Raw genomic sequence first — 19747 nt, 5'->3', positions numbered from 1 at the left:
ATTAGTTTAATAATGTTTATTCAATAACTTTAGTGATTTTCATTAGAATTATAATTGGAAATGGAACTGGGGGTAAGTTTATCCATTGCATCCATCGCTTCGGTTTGACTATAAATCAATGTGTTTTGGACCAAATCGCAGCGTGAACTCGATCAATACTCGGGATCGTCGGCCTGTTACCGATACACACAGCGCGAATAAACAAGTCGCACGGGAGAGAAACGCCTCGAACGCGTCTACCCGCCGGGCTCTCGGCGTTCTCGCGTGTACCGAGCTCGCATGTGCTCGTGTGCGTGCTGTGCGCGGGGCCAAGCGCGCGCGGCAAATGACCCAGTGGCCCGTCGGCGCGTGTGCACTAACTCGGAGCATCGTCGGTGCGGATTGAAGCGCAGAGCCGGACACGCCGCCCGGTGGTGGTGCCATTTATCGATCTGCAGCAGCAGCGGCCACACATATACACGCGGATGGGCACCGAATAAAATACAGCCCCTGCTACGTAACAACTAATGCTGCGCTTCGAGACGAAAAAGGACGGGGGATGGATTTTTGCATCACCCCTGGTCTATATATAGTCGCGTTGCCGTAGACAACGACGACGACGCGGCCCTTCGGTCCCATATTTTTTTAATACATGCACGTGTATATCGAATAGTCATGCGGCATCTTTGCTCCGATATATGTATGGGCGTGTACGGTTAGAACTGCGAATTTTCGAAGCGGCTGCCTTACATGTGATGTATCATATAAACGACGACGCACGAGGCATCTCGGCGAAATTTTGCGAGCAGCCCTCCGCATTGAACGCACACAGCACGAGGCAGACACACCGCAGCACCGATGTTGTTGCCGCTGTTGTACACTGTGTGCCCCGGCACTATCGACTATTTCGCACGCGCTTCTCTCGTCCGTCTCTCAGCTGTGTGTATGCCGAGTTCGGCCATTTTTAGCCATTCGTGCGCCTCTGCACTGCAGTCAACGCGAGCGGACGGAGAGCTGCCTTTATGACACCGCATTATATAGAGACATTCTCCTCTTTCTCTCTCTGCGCTTTGCACTGCATCACACACAAGCATACATAATATAAAGTTCGTCCAATAAGTGTGGCATTGCGATAATTTAGCGCTTCTTTCTGTGTGCTCCTCGTTTGCTCCGTTGAACCAACGGTAAGTTTGTCATTCGTTCGTCATTATTTGTTCTGGCTTATAGGTACTTTTTTTAATGATAACAATTTTGTTGGTTAGATGTTTCCTTCTTTTCTTTCTTTTTTTTTATTTCAAGTTAACCTATTTACGTCTTCCTGTCGTTTAATCAGTTAATTTGCTTTATTTGTGGGCAGTTTTAGCATTGTTATCTTTTGTGCCTTTTACATTTTTGAAATCACGTTTACGCCCCTGGCTTTCTTTACCATAACAGCTGAGCGTAATCGTTCATTAGTTTTTTTCGTGTACTTCCATAATAAAGCATGTGTAGATTATTATTGAAATATTATAACTTTTGTTGCAACTGATTGATTGTATATTACAAGATGCATGCGGAAAAGCTGTTAATTTGAAGAGCAACAAGCGTATATCACGATTACGTAGTATTTAGTATTCACAAGCGATTTATAGAGTTTTAAATTTCTTACGCAGCAACCGAAAACTAGTAAACATTAAATTTGATTATTATCTTTTTACTTTGTGAAAATGAATATTAACCAAAAATCAATCAGTGCATAGTGTTTAACACATTTTTTTAATATTATGTAAATATGTTGCTGCATGTGTTTGAAACAAATTGATGGCGAAGACACATTTTCTAATAATATGCTCCAAATGTATATCAAAACTGAAACTGAAAGTCACTTTTTATCCAAAATATATGACCCTTGATTTTAAGTACTTCATTCACGCGACAGGTAGTATGCTAGTCGATAAAGCAGGTATCCATCGGGGATTCATGGCAAGGTACAGTTGTCAATCGTTACGAACGACTGTAGTTACATTCTTGCGACGTTTGAACTTGAAAATGACAAAATTGTGATTAACAGTTTGGCACGAGTTTGAAATTCATTGAAAATAGAAATATCGTTCGAAGTATGTTTTATGAAGTATTCAATCTAAAGACTATTAACTTTAAATTGCCGTCGCGTCAGGTGTGAAAAAATGTTTTGTTTTGAAAGCACAACTCAAACTAACGGGTATCGTGATAAGCAGATAACGATTGGGCTATAACGCACTCGTGGCACAACAAAGATCGGCATCGAAATATCAAAATGCTGCAATGAAAAAAATTTTGACGCACGGCTCATAAATTTTTAATGAAAATTGAGTGTTATTTAAAAATCTTTCATGCATAAATCGAAAATCGAAATCGTTATATTCGTCTAAATATAACTGTTGTATACTCACAATTAGAATATGTGAACTACCAAAAGATTCGATCGTATATTGAAAAAAAAAGACACATTAGTCCTCTCTCAAAAGAGGGGGTCATGTTGAGCAGCTTCAAGCCAGTTTCAAGCGCTATTCGACCGGCGATTTGAAGCTGTGTGTTAGCTAGCCAGCTAAATTGCCTAAATTGCCAACAAAGCCCCAATAAATATTATTGGAAATTTTTCCGTTCTTGGTTCGTAACGATCTCACTTTTTATTAAAAAAAAAATGTTTCAGATCGCAGCATTCGTAAAAATGGCCGAGGAAAGAGATCCACTGGCTTTTGAAACAATTGACATAAAGGATGAAGTCACCGAGTACAACGAAGAACCAGAGGTAATGCTTATGACTTTTAATATTTTGTCTGAGTCATTGGTAGATACTGTAAACTCAAACTTAAGATTTTGAGCTTGAAAATTCAAATTGTACAGTGCGGCGATCGTTCACAAAATAAAACACGCACGTGCCACATGAATGATCGATCGAGTTTTATTCAAAGTATACACGAATTAGTGAAGCTAATATTAAGTTTTCAATCAGAAGTATGAACCATAATCTTTCATAAAAAGTTTGACCTAGCCCAAGTACGGCTACCTGTATTTACCTTCTCAAACTTAATTATCAGCCTAATCAATACCTTATTTCTCATATATAATTTTATTACGCGCAGTTGATAATGTCAAACAAAGGCGGCCCGAAGCTCATTCACATGGGCTACATGTACACTCTTCACAAGCGTCAGCCGACGACGATACGCTGGCGCTGCGTGCTGAGAAGTCACCCTTGCCGCGGCAGCCTCATTACCAATCTGGAGTGCACCTCGCCCTTCGTGCGAACAATTCACGGCCACCCGCCGGATTACGCGGCGGCCGAGGTGGCGCGCCAACGCTACAAGACCTTCGGCGAGCCGATCTCCAACCTCTTTAATCCAGGTAAAATATATATTTTTGTTTTTTTTTTTTTTTACGAAAAAAAAACATGCCGATATCGATTGACGATCGGTCGATTACAATTGAAGTTTCGTATTCCTCGCAGATGGCACTTTGGCAGCGATTACGATTACGCAGAGGAAAAAAATGCAGGCTTCGTCGGCGATAGCTTCGCTGCACGAACCAGAAATAACGATATCGACCGTCTCGAGCTTTTCAACCGGTCAAATGTTCGGTCAAGACTGTGGTAAGTGTTTTTTCCCCTATTATCCGCTATTACTAATAGCATATAGTTTTACGAGTCAAGTAAAATGAAGTCTTAGGAAAAATCGTTAAAGTCACGAAAGCGTGAAAATGCATATAGTCATAAAGTGCGATGCTAAAGAACTTTGCAGATGAGAAAAAAAAAATGAACAAAATAAACACTTGGCTCGCGAGCAGTAGCGAGCCGAGATATACCCGAAATTTTAATGGAAGAAACGATATTTATAATGTCAGCCAAAATGCCGATCGAGCAAAATGTCAAGGCTAGAAAACGGCCACGCCGAGAAATGTTGTACCTCCGAACGATATTTTTATGCTCTATGAGCGTTTGTATTTATATTTCAACGCCGAGGCTGGAAAATCGGTGCCAACGTGGCACGCAGCTCCGGTCTATCAGACAACGAAATATCGGCATCGGTGACGCTCGGGCAACCTGATGAGCTATACAAACGTCATCATTGTCCGTGTAACACGATCGAAAGATCACAAATAATATGAAGAAAAACACCGTCAAAAACAAACCTGACGAATCGGCGAGATGAAACCCTGGGGATCGTATGCGTTTAACCCGCATATGGTCGCTCATACATATAATACATAAGCTCAAACAAAAGCTTCCAGAACAAACGAGAAAAAATCGTGCTGTATCACGATCTAAAATCGGATATGCCCCCGCTCGGTTGGTTCCCTCTCCCTCGCGCTTATATATTTCGAGTATAAACCGATCGTCCCTCGTACACGCACGCACACGAGTTCATACGCATATATGCTGCATATGTATACTCTGCTATATATCTGCCAGTTTGGAAGAAAAATGTGGTGTTGTGCTGCATGCGAGAGACTAGTCGCGCTTGCGCTGCTTCAGTCGACGTTATGTTACGCGTTGACACGAGAGAGTATTGGAGAGAGACCACACAGAGACAAATTCACACTCACACACACACAAACATATAGGTATACGTATATGGAGCGCGCGCAGATGTTTACGGGTGGCAGGAGGGATAGGCGAGGAGATGAAACGATGTCGAGACCGGCCCGCATTCGGTATCGATTTGCTTATGTTCGGAGATAAGACGCGCTCCACCCGGTTAATGATCGGATGTGCTCGCGCGCGGCCCGACTCACCGACTATACGTATACAGCAAAGCAGCAGAAGCGTAGCATAATAACGATGCGCACTTTATGTACATGTGTATCATAATGGCGAATAAACAACAACAGCAGCAGAGCAGGAGTTCGCTCAGGCGGAGAGACGACGAGGACGACTGCGACGACGCAATTTTTGTTACGCGCTCCTATTTTCGCATTACTTCTCTGTTATGCTCGCAAAAGCTCGCGAGGCGATGAATCTCTGCCTGTCATTTTTATTTATCTAAGAAAAATGATGCACGAGCCGCGTGATACAGAGTCTCCGTAATAGTTTTTTTCCTCGTGCGCAGGCGTTCCCGATTTTTCTTCCACGAATCGATGCCTCGCGTACATTATACGGAGTCGAATGTCCGTACACGATCCGGGATTAGAATGGCTGAGTTCCAACAACAACGGCTTTTCGAGATCCATCGACGAAATAAAAGCATCTCCGTTGCTCTTATCTGACCAACAAAAAAACCGTAGCAAAAAAAAGTAGTTTGCTCGCGCGAGAGCGTGCGAAATGTTACGATATGAAACGGAACGAAAAAAAAAAAATAAGAGACGAGCGACGTTGTACATCCGACCTGTAATGAGTCAAAGTGTGTGCGTGTGTACACACACGTTATATCGTGGAGAGGGAGGATACCACGAGGAAAGGGCACACGTCCGCAACGAGCCAAGGTACAACGGGTGTGTTATACCTTTGAAATGGCTCGAGGAGAATCGAAAAGAATGAAAGCGAGGAGAAATCTGCCCGACTTCCGATCCATTATGTGAGCGCGTGTATGTGCGTATGATATGCCTCTGTGTCTGTCTTCAGGAAGAAGCAAGCCAGAAACTTATTTGTTCGAGGGTGTTGACGTTCAATAAGTTTTTCTTAACTCCGTTCTGTCTCTGTTTGACGAGCCTGAATGAGAAAAGAGAGTATAGGGCCGATGATGGCTTGCCGATTATCCGCGATATCTTTCGATTTTACTCGTGTTCACACGTGCTCGTGACGCATTGTAATTTGATTCAGACGTTACGTATACGATTTCACGGGAAAACTCGTACGGACCGGTAAAAGCTTACACGTATCCAAAAAAAAGAGAGAAGAGAGAGAGAAAAATCGCCGAGTCATAGGCGCATTCTAATTGACCTAGAAAAAAAAGTGAAAGGAAAATCTCATTGTCATCGAAGTGGAGTCATATATATTGTATTCACTCGCTCAATTGGGCACCGAAAAACAAGTGCAAAGAGATTAATTCGTGTATACGCTGCCGAGGAACCGGTAAAAACGATCGACGTATTAACTGTCCTTGTATGATTCAGCTGCAGTCCAGATGTTCGCTCGTAATGTACGGAATAAGTTCGAGCTGTTGTGTGTATGCGTGCGTACGTACATGTACAATACACGCTTGTACGTACCTACACACGAAACACTTATGCGTATATGTAGCCGCAGCACCACAGATGCGCACGCACACACACATTGTCCGTGTTTACGCGAGTGTGCGTGTGCTATGTAGAAAAATACCGAAAAGAGGACCGCGATGTTTCGTCAGCGGCGTCGCCTGCCGAGTACGTATTATTATATTATATGAATACATATTGGATCGGTCGATATGCGGCTTATCCTATATGTGTGTATACCGAGAGCCTCTGCTCGACCTGTTTGATATATCGCTAAGGTCATAGAGAAGCTGCTTTAACGATTCCCGATTTTCGCAGAAATGTTTTTTTTTTGCAGGAATTCGCGATCTATAGGTAGGAATGCTCGTCGAAGCAACACACAGGACTGAGCAGACACCCATGAGTATAAAACGACAATAGAGAGAGAAAGAGAGATAGAGAGAACGAGAGCGAGAGTCAGCGAGTATAAAGTGCAGGTGGAGATGTAACCTAACCTCACAAATGTCTCGTCTTGCAATGCCGATTTATTAGTTGCTTAGAATATCGATCCATAAGGACTAGTCTCTTGGGTTCAACGGGCAAATTGGGCATCACAGAAACGCCGCGTTCGGCATCGCGATCGATCGTGCGTATACATTACGACGCCGCCTCGGCAAACAACAGATAATGGGAGTGTATTTGTTAACGATTTTTGTGTCGAAGGTTCGGCGTCGCATGGCTCGCGAGCATTACACACATAAACGACGACGACGACGACGATGTCAATGCCGATAATATACGTGCGTTCGTATTGTTATATGCGAGTTCTCTCTCGGGCCGCGCGACACGTACGTAATAATAATTGTATGTATGCGCGCTGCTCGGTAGCGGCCGCACAATATATACATATAGCATATACAGACATTAATATAGGCGCACGCAGCAGCAGCAGGCAGCGACACATACGCCGACCGCCCTCGGCGTATTATCTAATCGATAACGTTCTTACTCGCGGCCCGAGACAGCTCCTACGTACGATATACATATAGCGAACTCGGCCTGGCCTGGCCTAGCCTTAGCCTGGCAGACATCGTGCTCGCGTCGATTTCGAGCGACGCTCCCCGGCAATGTCGATCTGCTGCTACTGCCTCGCCAGCACGCGTTCGGCAAAATACCTTCGAGTATGGCATATAGGTGTACATGGAAGAGAGCCTCGTGCGATTTTATACAAAAACGAACGAGCGCAGGCAAACGAGCCATGGCGATTTATATCGTCACATCCGGCGAAACGCGGCAAATATGAGCGCGAAATAGCCGCCATACAGATATTATATCGCGCGCCGAGCGCGAGAAAGACAGAGAAAGGGAACGAGAGGGAGAGAAAGAGGCGAAAAGTCCGGGTGGTGTGTATATGCCGCCTCTGTATGCGATCGCCGCAGCAGCAGCATCGAGAGCATCGCGAGATGATGGGCGTTCGTTCTCTATATAGGTATATAAAAGCATCGCTGCTGCTGCGTCGAAGAGCTGACCGAGCCGAGCCGAGCGCGTTCCGTTGACGTTATAAAATATCCTATATGTAGCAGCAGCATAGCAGCCGGCGCACATGCGCTTTAGCCGCGGACTCGCAATGCGCCTGAGCAGCCCGCAGCACCGCATAGACCTCGGAACGACGCTCGGAGAGCAGCTCGGCCTAGCACGCCACCGATTTTCGATTTCAGTATTGGTTGGGGTTCGGCACCGACAAGAATACACTCTCTCGTACCGCTCCGCACTGTAGCCCACGTTCTCTGCCTACTACTACTACTATATCTACGCTCGCTATACAGTTCGTCACTTCCAGCGTAGCGCCGCCAGTGACTCTGTGTGTATGTGACTGCGCGCGAGTGTGCCCGTGTACATCATTCGAGTGTGTGAGTGCGCGCGCCGATCTTCGACGTTCCCGAAAATCCGATCAATTCGACGAATAGAAAGATCGACGATTTACCGACCAGTCGCGGAGGTATCGTCTAGCAGTACACTACTGCAGTGCTGAAAGCAAGGCAGTGTGTGCGTGTGTCCACTTCGTATAAGCAAGCGCGTAGGAATCGACGATCGATTGTTCGAATGCAGCAAGTCATATCGCAGACGCCTCAACAGTGTTTCAACATGTAAGTACAATCCATCGATTTTAACGCAAATTCGTGTACAATTTCTTTGCGGCAAAAAACGCGCCTGTATTTATATAGAGGCGATGCAGCAGCGAGCGATCGTTATATCCAGGGCCGTCTGACGGAATGGCTGGATCGGGCGCGCACTCGCTCACGTGTTGCTTGCTCGAGGCCTGTAATATACGACGCGTCTCTCGGTGTTGCTGCTTCATGCTTATATGCGAGCCGAGCCGAGCCGAGCAAAAGCCGACCGGAAACCGCGAGACTGGTGTTGTGTGCATTCGAGGCAGCAGCAGCACCGAAGTTGCAACAAAGAGAGGCCCCGAGTGTGCCGTGCCGAGCCGATCTGCTGTCGCCACCGCCGCGCACAACAGTTGCGATCATCGTGCAGTAGTGCGTCGCCCGGCACAGTACAGCGACGAACAGCAACGAAGGCATTACTCATGCGTCTTGACGGTTTCTTTTTTTTTTTTTTTTTGCTTCTTTTTTTCGCGCATCGCCGTCGTTGCCGTCCTCGTTCGCGTACTACAAACAAATACGAGAACGAGCGCGCGCGTGTATAATAATAAGACATACGAGAAGAGTTTATAACGCGGCGATGATGATGATGAGAGTGCAGTCGCTCTTCTCCGTTGGTGCGAGAACATGAATACCATTCATCGAAACGGTCGGCACGTACGAAAAAAAAAAATAAAAAAAATAAGAATGAGTGCGACTGACGCTTTATATTGTGTGTGCCCGCGCGCTTGCACGTGTATGTGTGCATGTATGTACGTTTGTCTCTTTTTCTCTCGTTTTCTCTTTCGTTGGCGCGCTCTCGTATGCCGCAGTTCCGAGCTTCATCTCTTTATCTTCCTCGGGGCTTCTATTCTCATTCGCTCGGGATACATGCTCGCACCTATATAAGCGAGAGAGACCGGTATAAGACGCATTAGTGTAGATAGATATATAGTAGGCGGCATCAGACATCGTCTATCTTTCTCTCTCGTTCGGCAAAATACCGGCACGATGTGTTTGGTAGACGCACGCGGAGATCGGCTAGGGCTAATGCGTTCGTTCGTTACGTTCTCGAGTGTCTCGAATCTCGATTTCGTATCGTGTATATGCCACCATGTGCACTGCTCTCCCGCTCCGAAATCGTCTACATTTATTCCAATGCTGGGATGTATATGCTAGCATTATAACAAAGTGTATTATAATATAGGGAGGACCGGTTGGGCTCTATACCGAATCTCCCGAGCGCGCACGAATCGCGAACGGCGTTCACAATGTATGTAAGCATATATAAAAGAGAGAGAGAGAGAGAGAAAGAGGGGCAGCAGCAGCGAGCAGCATGGGCTCCGGCTGCACAAGTACTTGCTCGGTTCTGCGTATGTATATAGCACATAGTCCAGGTGAAAAATCGATTGCGCACCCTCTCTCTCGCTCTCTCTCTCTCTTTCTCTCGCATATACAAGGGACGCTTTGCGCAACGCCGCTCGCTCCGTCGTCGTCGTCGTCTCTCTCTGTGTGTATACAACGTGTGCATGTGTGTGCGTTTGCCGCTGGCTGGCTGGCAGCAGGCTGCTCGACGCGCGCGCAAAGCAGCATTTCAACGGTTCTCGATTTCCCGGACCGAGCGAGCGAGCGAGCCGAGCCGAGCGCGCGTTTCGCCGTCGTCGTCGTCGCCACCACCACTATAGCGCGCGCTCGGCTCGTCATGCTGTTGCTGCTGCATATATATACACAAACAGGCAGTCTCGCTCCCTTCGATGTGCAAAAGGCAGGCAGGCGCGAGACGATCCGGCGCAGCATCCGAGCCGCTCGTCGGGTGCTCTCACGGGCCGCAGTAGTAGCAGAAGCTGAGCGCACGATATTCTAGTGGAGGGGAGCAACGACTCTTTAGTACTGAGAAAAACGAGCCGCAGCAGCAGCAGCAGCAGACCGAGCTCTCTCAGATCGGTCGATACCTGTATGTACGCCGAACGCGTGTGTCTGTCTCCTCGCTGCTGCTCGGTGCCCCGACTGCACCAATACAAACGCATATAAGCGTAGCATCTCTCGCTCTCTAGTGTACGTACCGTACGTTGTTATATGTATACGGACGGGTTCGTCGACGGAGCTCTCTCTCTCTCTCTTTATATGTGTACATGTGCTCTCGGCGCGGCGCTGACTCGAGACGCGGGGATTAACTAAAAATTTTGCAGGCAGTCGCGAGCGTGTGCAATAGTGGACAGCAGCAAACAGCAGCGCGGAGCAACCACCGCGCCGAACACTTGTTCATTTTTACGCGTATCGCAATTGTTTGTTTGTGTGTGCGGGTGACTGCTGCAGTGCACTCTGCGTGGCTATCAGCGTGTGCGCGCGCGAGTGTGTGTGAGCGTGACACTGTGCTCGATATATTAATATATATAATATAGGAGGTGCGTGTGCGCGAAGGGCCCGTCAGTTGGCCGAAGCTATATAACTGTTTACAACTACTGCGTGTGCGAGTTCGGAGTTTGTTTATATACACACACACGTGTGTGCGAGAGCATCAGGCAATAGCAGCAGATAAAGAGCGTGGGTGTGGAGCACATCGTTCGAAACGACTAGAGAGAAAATCGGAGCACGCTCTTCATTGGATTTTTCGATTTTTCTCGCTTTCTCTTTCTCTCTCGAGCCACGAGGTAAGAACAACTAGGTATAAGCCGATGTATACGAACTCCCACGCGCTCGCCGGCACCTTCGATCTCGTTCGTGCGTTGCGCTAATGCAAGTGCAAAGCATGACTCTTGTATATACGATAACAAACGGTGGCAGCGCGTCACCGTGACGGATCTGTCGCCGCCGATAAAAGACTCGGGCGCTGTGCTGCTGCCTCAACGAAAACAGTTCGCGCGATCATCATCGTCGTCGTCGTCGCATACGTACTACAATACGTATAACTACGTTTATTTCGCTCGTGCACGAGCCACGGGCCACTTATATACATTATTATAACAAACGCGCGCGTGCCTACGTATTTATGTTATATGTGTGTATATATAAGTGCGCGAGTCGCTGCTTCTCTGTCGCTGTATATATATTTTGCGCGAACTGCGGAGTCTCGCGACGCGAACGAGCGAGCGTAGTTTTCGTCGTTAAAGCGCTTGCGCGCATTTGCCGATAACGATTACTCAGTTTCTCGCAGCGCGCCTATGTATACATGTATATTATGCATGTACGCGCGCACGTACATACACACACGCCCACTATACCATGCATTCGACTTCTTAGCTTTTATACATAATGTTATATTATTTTAAAACCGCCTCGTTCCTCCGCAATTGTAATGCATTCGATACCAATCAAACGATATACAGGTTTATAAAATCGCGTTATGTTTGCTTCCTGAGCTGCTGCTGCTGCAGACGCGCAAACACACACAGACGCATACATGCACATGGCAGCAGAGCCTAGTGGAGGCGCGCGCGCCTTTTTCCCGTGAGCCCATGACCGGCTGCCGCTGCGCTGCCATTCTTTGTATATCTTATTTTGTGCGTATGCGTGTGTGTGCGTGAAGCGCCGGCCGCAATTCGGAGGGGAAACAAACTCGCAGTACCGAGTCGCGCTATAGAGCACAAGCTCCGCGTACGTATGTATGCGTGTGCATCGTGTTTTTGCTCTCTCTATCCGCGGCGTGTGAACGCTCCGCAGCCTCGTAGCACCACCACCACCACCACTGTGCGTTTGCCTTCCTGCCTATATACAATGCGCCACTGTGTACAACACATGCCTGTGTGTGTGTATGCGTGTGTACGTGCGAGCGTGGATGCTGCGGAGCGCGTACCCACTGCAACGAGAGCGGGTCGCGCGAGGGGTGGCTTTTCATATAAGCTCGACGACTGCTGCGCGCATAAATGTTCGTATATATAAACGCGCGCCGGCAGCAGCAGCAGCGGCAGCGCACGTCCTTCCACTTGGACTTTATACAACACACAACGTACATATTATATGCGCGGCGCATGTGTGCGTGAATGCGTGTTGTTGCGATATATTGTGTGTGTGCTCTCGGCAGGACCTGCACCTGGCCGTTTCGTCGCCAACTTCCTTGCATTATTTCGTACGTATGCGCGTATAAGCCCGGACGAGGCGCGCGATCGTATCCGATCCGCGCAACGAACGCGCGTCGCACTCCGGTTATTTAAGAACGATTATACTTAATCCGATTAGCGTCTCGCGAATACATATACCCACGCGTATTTACACTGTTATCGATGCTTTTCATGCTCCGGACATACAATTACACGACCTTTGCGATCGTTGCGTCGATACAATATAATGCGCAATAAGCATGTGTCAACCTTTTCATCTTCGGGCGACGTTCGGACATTCTCGTTTCTGCGCGTCGTTTTGAGCGGATGGACGGACAGCCGGGCGGGGGTACGGGGGTACATTTCGCGCGCGCCCGAGAACGAGAAAGCCTATTTTTATCGCCCGAGTGTTTGTTTATTTACCGTCGCCGCGGCACACGCCAGCCTATAGCATAGGCAACCCAGAACCAAGAGAGACGACGGAACGTTTTCAGGTGAAAACACGCGACGAATCGGACGTATACACCACGTGGTTCGTGTAACTCGGCCTCGTCGCCAGTACTCGAAGATCCGAATCGGATGTATCGTTTCTATTTTTAATGCCTCCGTATTACACTGCGCTCCGAAATTAATCCCAATGGGATCCCGGTTTAGAATATAGTACTTATATCTATATAGGTGATCTTCACAAAAGACCTTATCAAAACTAGAGCTTTGGCTTTCCATATTACTGCAACGAAGCAGCAGCAGCACACATTGACATCGAACGAGCAGCTCCAAACGTGCTCCACTGCGACGTACGGACGCAGCGACGCGAAAACGAGAGACAGAGATGGAGAGAAAAAAAATCGGAGTCGCGAGTGTCGTCTATAGCAGCAGCAGCAGCACCGAGAGAGAATCGACCGCGAGAGGGGCGAGGTTATTTTTGGCCATCATTGGTTCCTCCGAATATGAGCACTAATGTGGCCCCGCATGCGATTTCGCCTATATAAAACGACGCGATATCACGGAAAAGCGCACAGGCGCCGTAGTATCGTCGCTTCAAGCTCTCTCTCTCTTTTTTTCGTCGTGCGCGCGCGTGTTTCCTCTCCTGGCAAAATCTATACTTTTACTATTATTGTGCCTCCCCGAGGGAGAGAGAGAGAAAAAGGGAGAAGTGTCTTGAAACGAGCCGTCTGCACGATCCGCGTCAAAATATCTATATAATAATAATACGCACAGAGAGACGCACATCGCATGGCGCGCGTTTCGCAGGAATTATATCTATATATATATAGGATGTTACGCTGTGCGCTCACCTCGCAGAGATGCTCGCTCTCTCCGTGCGACGATCGCATAATATAACGCGCCGCTGCTGCGCGCGCTAAATTGCCCGGGCGTCGTCGCGAGTAAAACGTGCATGTGTGACGCAATCGATATCAATTATCGACTGCAGTTGGCCGAGGCGCGCGTGCGGCTGACGCTTCTCTCGCTCTCTCTCTCTCTCTGCTCCACGATTTTACAATCTCTCTCTCTCAGGCCGTATATAACTCATCTATAAATTCGATACGCGAATGCGCGTATACATGCTTTATAATAGAGAGAGAGAATCGAGAGCGTACACAACAGAGAAGAGGCAGCGGCGGCAGCGGCGATTCGATCGATCGCGCCTCTCGACCGGGACGACGAGCACACGATTTTCCCTGCGCTCTCCTCTGTGCCTGTCTATAACGGCCAATGAAAAAAGATTATCTCTTGTTTGCACAGCGCTAGATTACCTCGGCAAGATATATAGCCGCGCTATACGATTTAGCTTGTTGTGCTCCGGCGTCCCCGTGTGTGCTATATTATACGTGAAAAAAGAAACGACGAGATGTACATAACTATCGGTATTAATATTGACTCGCGTGTGCCGCTGCCGCCTCCTCGACCACAGAAGAGATTTCATGAATGGTGGCTCGTTGGAAATTTGTATACCGTGACTCATCGCTTCCTCTCTCTCTCTCTCTCTCTCATCTTTTTCATTGTCTGTGTGCTGGGCGCTCGATGCCAATATTTTAATGAAATTTTCGGTGAAATTCCTCATAAACCGAGGGGGAATAAAAAAAACCTAAACATCGGTGTATTAATTCGACGCGATCTTTGGCACGCTTTCATATGTGAAGATCTTATGATCACACACGGAGTCAGCTGCTACTACATTCAAGTGGCGCACAGCAGTACCGAGAGATCGGATGGAAAAATCTAATTCGATCGATGTGTACAATACTCGTGCCTCTGACTACGCTGCTCTTGGCTCTCTCGCTCACGTGTCTGCCGATTACATGTATACGTAGTATCGATTCGACGCTTCGAAAGCCTGAGCTAATAGTAACGATTTCCTCGCGACGGTTGAGAGAGCTCGCGCCGCCGCCGCGGCTTCGTAGTCGATTCCGACCAAGGTCGCGTGGCGATACGTAGTATACACATGGTAAAAGGTAACCGATTTTATACCGAGAATCAAGGCGACTCGACGAGCAATAATATCGCGTTGTGTGCCGCTGCCGCTGGCTTTCGATCTTTTTACAATCGCGCGCGCCGGCGACAGCCTCTCTCATAATACACGTCACATTATACCAATTTATAAAACGATCAAGCGTAAGGAACAAAGTAAAAATCCTCTCTCATGCCTCGATCGAATGTTTTTTTGCTTATAGATATAAGACTTCGTCGCCCGAGGTTAAAATATATCCATTTCGATCCACCGCCGCTCCGCACGTACTAAAAAAATTTTCAAAATGAACAAAAGTCTCGACAGGCAAAGGTAAAATAGCTCGACGATTTATCGCCTCGTAGATGTTTTACTTTTTCGTTCGATTTTTCGTTGGTAGTTGTTGTTTTTTTATTACTCCTCAGCCATATGTTCGCCCAGAATTATACATCATTTGCGCATGATTAGTAGGCCGCCTCTTTTGTATACATGTTTTTTTCATATCGTTTTCCGTAGGCTTATAATTTGATTAATAGTATCCACCTCTATACGTACTCGTAGCAAATCGGCCAAACAACCACACAACCACACAACAACAACAAACACTCATGCAATATTTTATGCTCATGTGCGTAGGATGAACACAATGAAAACGAGCAGTAGGAGCCTCCTCGTGTCCCCGGAGTCCAGGCGACCGGGCAAAACCATATCGTGCGTGCGTAGCAAAGCGATGCTTCACGCTATCGGTCTGACCCCGGTCGTGCCGGCGCCCGGAAGCGTCGTGCGTAGCCTCAGCCCGGATTTCGACGACGATGACGAGGATATGGATGAGGACGAAAAACCCCCCCAGTCCCAGCCGGAGCCCGAGTCCGAGGAACACGAGAACGAGGTACTCAGCGTCAAACAGGAGCCCGAGGACATGATGTCCGGCTCGGACGACATGCAGCACGACAACGAGCCCAACAGCACGGCCTCGAGCCAGTCCTCCTCGACCGGGGCCAACGTCTCCAGGAGCGTCTCGGGCGTGCGAGTCAGCTATCCCACGATGACCAGAGTGAGGTCGCACTCCAGAAGCCTCAGGGCCATGGCCAATCCGAGCGCCGTCTGGGCCCACTTCGATCTCTGCGCTAATGATCCGCTCAGGGCGCAGTGCCGAATCTGCGAGGCTGTGGTCGTTAGGGGTGGTGCCAATCCCCGACAGTGCGGCACGACTAACTTACATCGTCACTTGAGAGTTCATCACGGAGGACGACTCATCGGTCGCAGATACCATGGTAAGTAATCAGTCAATCGTTCACCTGATTTCTCGTCGCACCAAGTAATTATTCTATCGAGAAGCAAGTATACCGAATAAATTTTGGGTACGATAGGGTCACGAACAAAAAATCAAAAGACTCGTTTGAAACACCTCAAAGACTTCATTTTACTTGAACCGTTTATGCTTTTATTTAATGTAAATGTTAATACATCTCTTACCAGATAATTTATTAATAATTTTTCCAACAGTATCGCACGAAGAGACCAAAGAAGAGCCTCAGTCAAATGTTCAGTACGCAGAAGAATCCAGATCACCGAAAGCTGTACGTCTTGCTACTCAGTCCTTGATGCGGCAAATGCGTTACATAGCTCCAGCGCCGAGCGCTCCAAAACCAAGTGGTGCATCGCAAAACGTCAAATCCCATCAACAACAACAACAGCAACAACAGGCACAGCAACAGGCACAACAACAGCAACAGCACCACCAGCGACAGCAACAGCAGCAACAACAACAGCAGCGGCAAGCACAACAACAACAACAGCAGCAACAACCACGCCATCAGCCACAGCAGCCGCAACAAAAATCCCGCATCTTCCACAGAGCGGGAAAAACTCTTCAATCGAAGCCGCAATCGTTCGATCAGCACCAATCTTCGATTCCGGTGCGCCAGAATTTACAATCTGCAAAAGTCCCGGTACAGCCCGTTTTACCACCGGCAGAGGTGAGTTGAAAAATTGATCATCTGACGCTCAGCTGTCAGAGCATCAGCGTGTTCACTACCGCCAAATGGTTGTCGTATGTATACTAATTGTTGTTTTTTTTCTACTTAGGTATGTTTGAAATGGAACAGTTATCACAGCAACATGCAAAACAGTTTCCCAACTCTTCTGGACAGCGAGGACTTTGTCGATGTGACGCTCGCTTGCGAGGGTCGCTCCATCAAGTGCCACAAAATGATTCTTTCGTCGTGCAGTGACTATTTGGCTCAACTGTTGCGAGAAAATCCTTGCCAGCATCCCATTATCGTCATGCGAGACCTCAAGTTTTGGGAAGTGGAGGCTCTGGTCAAATTCATGTACCGCGGTGAAGTCAACGTAGTGCACGACAAACTGCCACAACTACTTTTGGCTGCTGAAACTCTTCAAATCAAAGGTTTAGCAGGCCCCAGTCAACCTGAGGTAAATGAAATAAAGTTTTTTGTGATATTGAAATCCCTGCCAATGAGATAACTAACATTTTTGTTCTTTTAATTGCAGCAACCTAAGCCGCCGATGCTGTTACCTCGGTCGGAAACTGCTAGAGCATTTAGCCGTGTCAACAATCAACACAAAGAGGAAAAATCACGATCCCTTCTTAATAACCCACCTTCCTCGTCTGCTTCAAATTCTGCTAAGCGTGGAATCAAGCGTCGTTTTGCTTTAATCAGATCTCGAGGTTTTCCTAAAATTCAATTTCAAAAGCCTAAAGAATCATCTGAGAAGGCTCCTGAAGTCAAATTAGAGCCTCAAGATCTGCCGGTCAGCCCTGGTGATGAACTTTATCATGCTTCGAGGCGAGGAATGGATGAAGATGACGACAATTATTCTGAACCACCTAGCATGGATGATATGCTTACCATGAGAGTTGACGATGATCCTGGCGAAGAAAACGAAGATGATCCTGGAGATGATCAGGAAGATGACGCCGATGAAGATCAAGACGATCGCGATGAAGATCTTGGAGACGAAGAAAACGATGATGCCGAATCTGTTGACACTGGTCAGTATCTTTCATAACATGAACTTGAAAATTAAAAAAAAAAACTATTTTAAAATTTCTTTATTAACAGGTAATGAAGAATCAGACGCTAATTATGCAGATGAGCAGATGGAATTTGTACCGACTGACTTTTTAGAACAAGAACAAGATACAGGTGAAGAAAACGATGACGACGCTACCGAACAAAATATTGAAGACGATGTAAGGCAAAATAATGAAGAAAATAATGAAGAAGAAAATGACGATTTTCAGGAATCTGATCAAGTACCGACAGAACCAAGTCCCAAAAGATCGAAGAAAGATACTTCGTAATGAGATGCGTTTAACTTTCACGCATCTTACTCATTAATCTTCTAAAACTTGTTACTTCAAGATACTTAAACAATTTCCTAAGGGAAAACTTATTAAGTAATTTTTTAATTATTACATTCTTTTACCGAAATTGTCGCTCTATAACTACTACTAAAAAAGGTTTTCGTAACTTATTAGTAGAACATCAAATTTCTGATGTTTTGGTCCTGTATAGAAAGTAGCTTGTTCAATCGAGATAAGATTTTTGTGAAGAAGAGAATGTGATCAATTTGAAAAAATGATTGTTTAAAAGTATTAGTCTGAAATGTTTTCCGTATTATTTTCGCTAGGTCAACTAAATGGTAAACAAAATTTTTAATTTGAGTATCCATTAATGTTGAATAAAAATTTCAAACTTCATTGATTTAAAGGAAAACTTCAATTGATTGAAATAATTGTAATAATGTTAGGAGTGTACATTTTAAGTCGGTCTACTGAAAAAAAAATCAGTAAATTACCGCAGCCAAACATTATATGTGATGCTCATTTTAATTGTGTAATTTGTAAATGTAAATACAAGTCAATATTTTACGTAATCACAACTTAATTCTAATTTCAAATCTTAACATTTCACTGCTGCGTTTTATTTTGATACAAACGTTATAATATTAATTCATCATTATAAGTAGTTTAAATTTCATAATTATTTTCGTTTTAACTTCAAAATCAGACCATTACATTGAAGTTCTAGAAATTGTACGATGTTATTCTTAAAATGCCAAATGTAATGTAAAGTTGATACCTTTAAGCATTTTTACTGTAATGAGAAATTAAGGTACGATTAACTAAATAAGTAATATTTTAAGTTTGTAAAATTTATTTGCATCTGTTTAGCATACAGTCAGTTACATATCAAGATTTTACTGTATGATACACTTTGTTTTTTTTTACTTAATAAGACTCGAGTATTAATCATGTATGCTTTTTATATTTCCTATTGATGATTGTTGTAATCTTGTCGATTTAGCACTGTATTTGTGTGCCATTCATGCTGTATATTTCGCTTACACGTTAAACAATGCATTTAAAAGAATTAAAAAAAAAGTATTGTGATTTTTTTTCTAAATCATTCATTACAGTTATGTAATATTGATCTGTCATAAGACTTTCATAGCTCAAAAATGTAAACATAATGAGTATACGTATCTAATAAAGAGTTGAATGACCAAAAATAGTACGCCAATCTTTTTACAATGCATTTTAACATATTTATATTTAATCGTGTATACGTACTAAACGTACCATTATGATTTCTTTTAATAAAGTATGTTCGCTTTCGCTATCGATTCAACTTCGGATGTAAGTCAAGATGTATTGAAGTTGTGCAACTGGAAATGTCGCGCCAAAGTTCAATTAATTTGAGTACGCACGCATACGAACTTCGCGTTGCGATTAAATTAATGAAGCACACGTACATACGTTGGTTTCCTTTTTGTTCGATACAGCTTGAATTCAAACTAAAATAGACGCAGCACTTCTGCTTTATGTAAAGACGCAAACGCGTGGATTTTATACGGAGAAGAAAAACGTTAAAATCACCCAAAAGAATTTCCTTAGAGCGGAATTTACTCATGTAAACAAGAAGAATAAGGTTTTATCGTCGAAGATCAATGAACTTTTGGCTCGGAGCACAATAAACGAA

General features: G+C 45.6%; 1 protein-coding gene across 4 annotated transcripts; it reads left to right on the top strand.

Moving 5' to 3' along the window:
- Positions 1-938: 938 nt before the first annotated feature.
- Positions 939-19149, top strand: LOC106652489 (protein kinase 4-like). Of its 4 annotated transcripts, XM_014371479.2 has the most exons (8): positions 939-1163; positions 2651-2749; positions 3084-3345; positions 3449-3589; positions 16245-16717; positions 16827-17174; positions 17253-17754; positions 17825-19149. In XM_014371479.2, exons 2-8 carry the CDS (start codon positions 2669-2671, stop codon positions 18064-18066), a joined length of 2049 nt encoding a protein of 682 aa, XP_014226965.1. In that variant the 5' UTR covers positions 939-1163; positions 2651-2668; the 3' UTR covers positions 18067-19149. The 4 variants fall into 4 exon arrangements, with proteins under 4 accessions (XP_014226965.1, XP_014226959.1, XP_014226961.1 ...); XM_014371475.2 differs by lacking the exons at positions 939-1163; positions 2651-2749; positions 3084-3345; positions 3449-3589 and adding exons at positions 10263-10903; positions 14965-15071; positions 15375-16012; XM_014371473.2 differs by lacking the exons at positions 939-1163; positions 2651-2749; positions 3084-3345; positions 3449-3589 and adding exons at positions 7820-8255; positions 15375-16012.
- The last annotated feature ends 598 nt before the right edge of the window (positions 19150-19747 follow it).

This window comes from Trichogramma pretiosum, unplaced genomic scaffold (assembly GCF_000599845.2).
Source record: "Trichogramma pretiosum strain Unisexual culture from Peru unplaced genomic scaffold, Tpre_2.0 scaffold26, whole genome shotgun sequence".
NCBI classification, from domain to species: Eukaryota; Metazoa; Arthropoda; class Insecta; order Hymenoptera; family Trichogrammatidae; genus Trichogramma; species Trichogramma pretiosum.
Note: the sequence above shows the minus strand (reverse complement) of the source record. Positions and strands in the feature narration are given on the sequence as shown.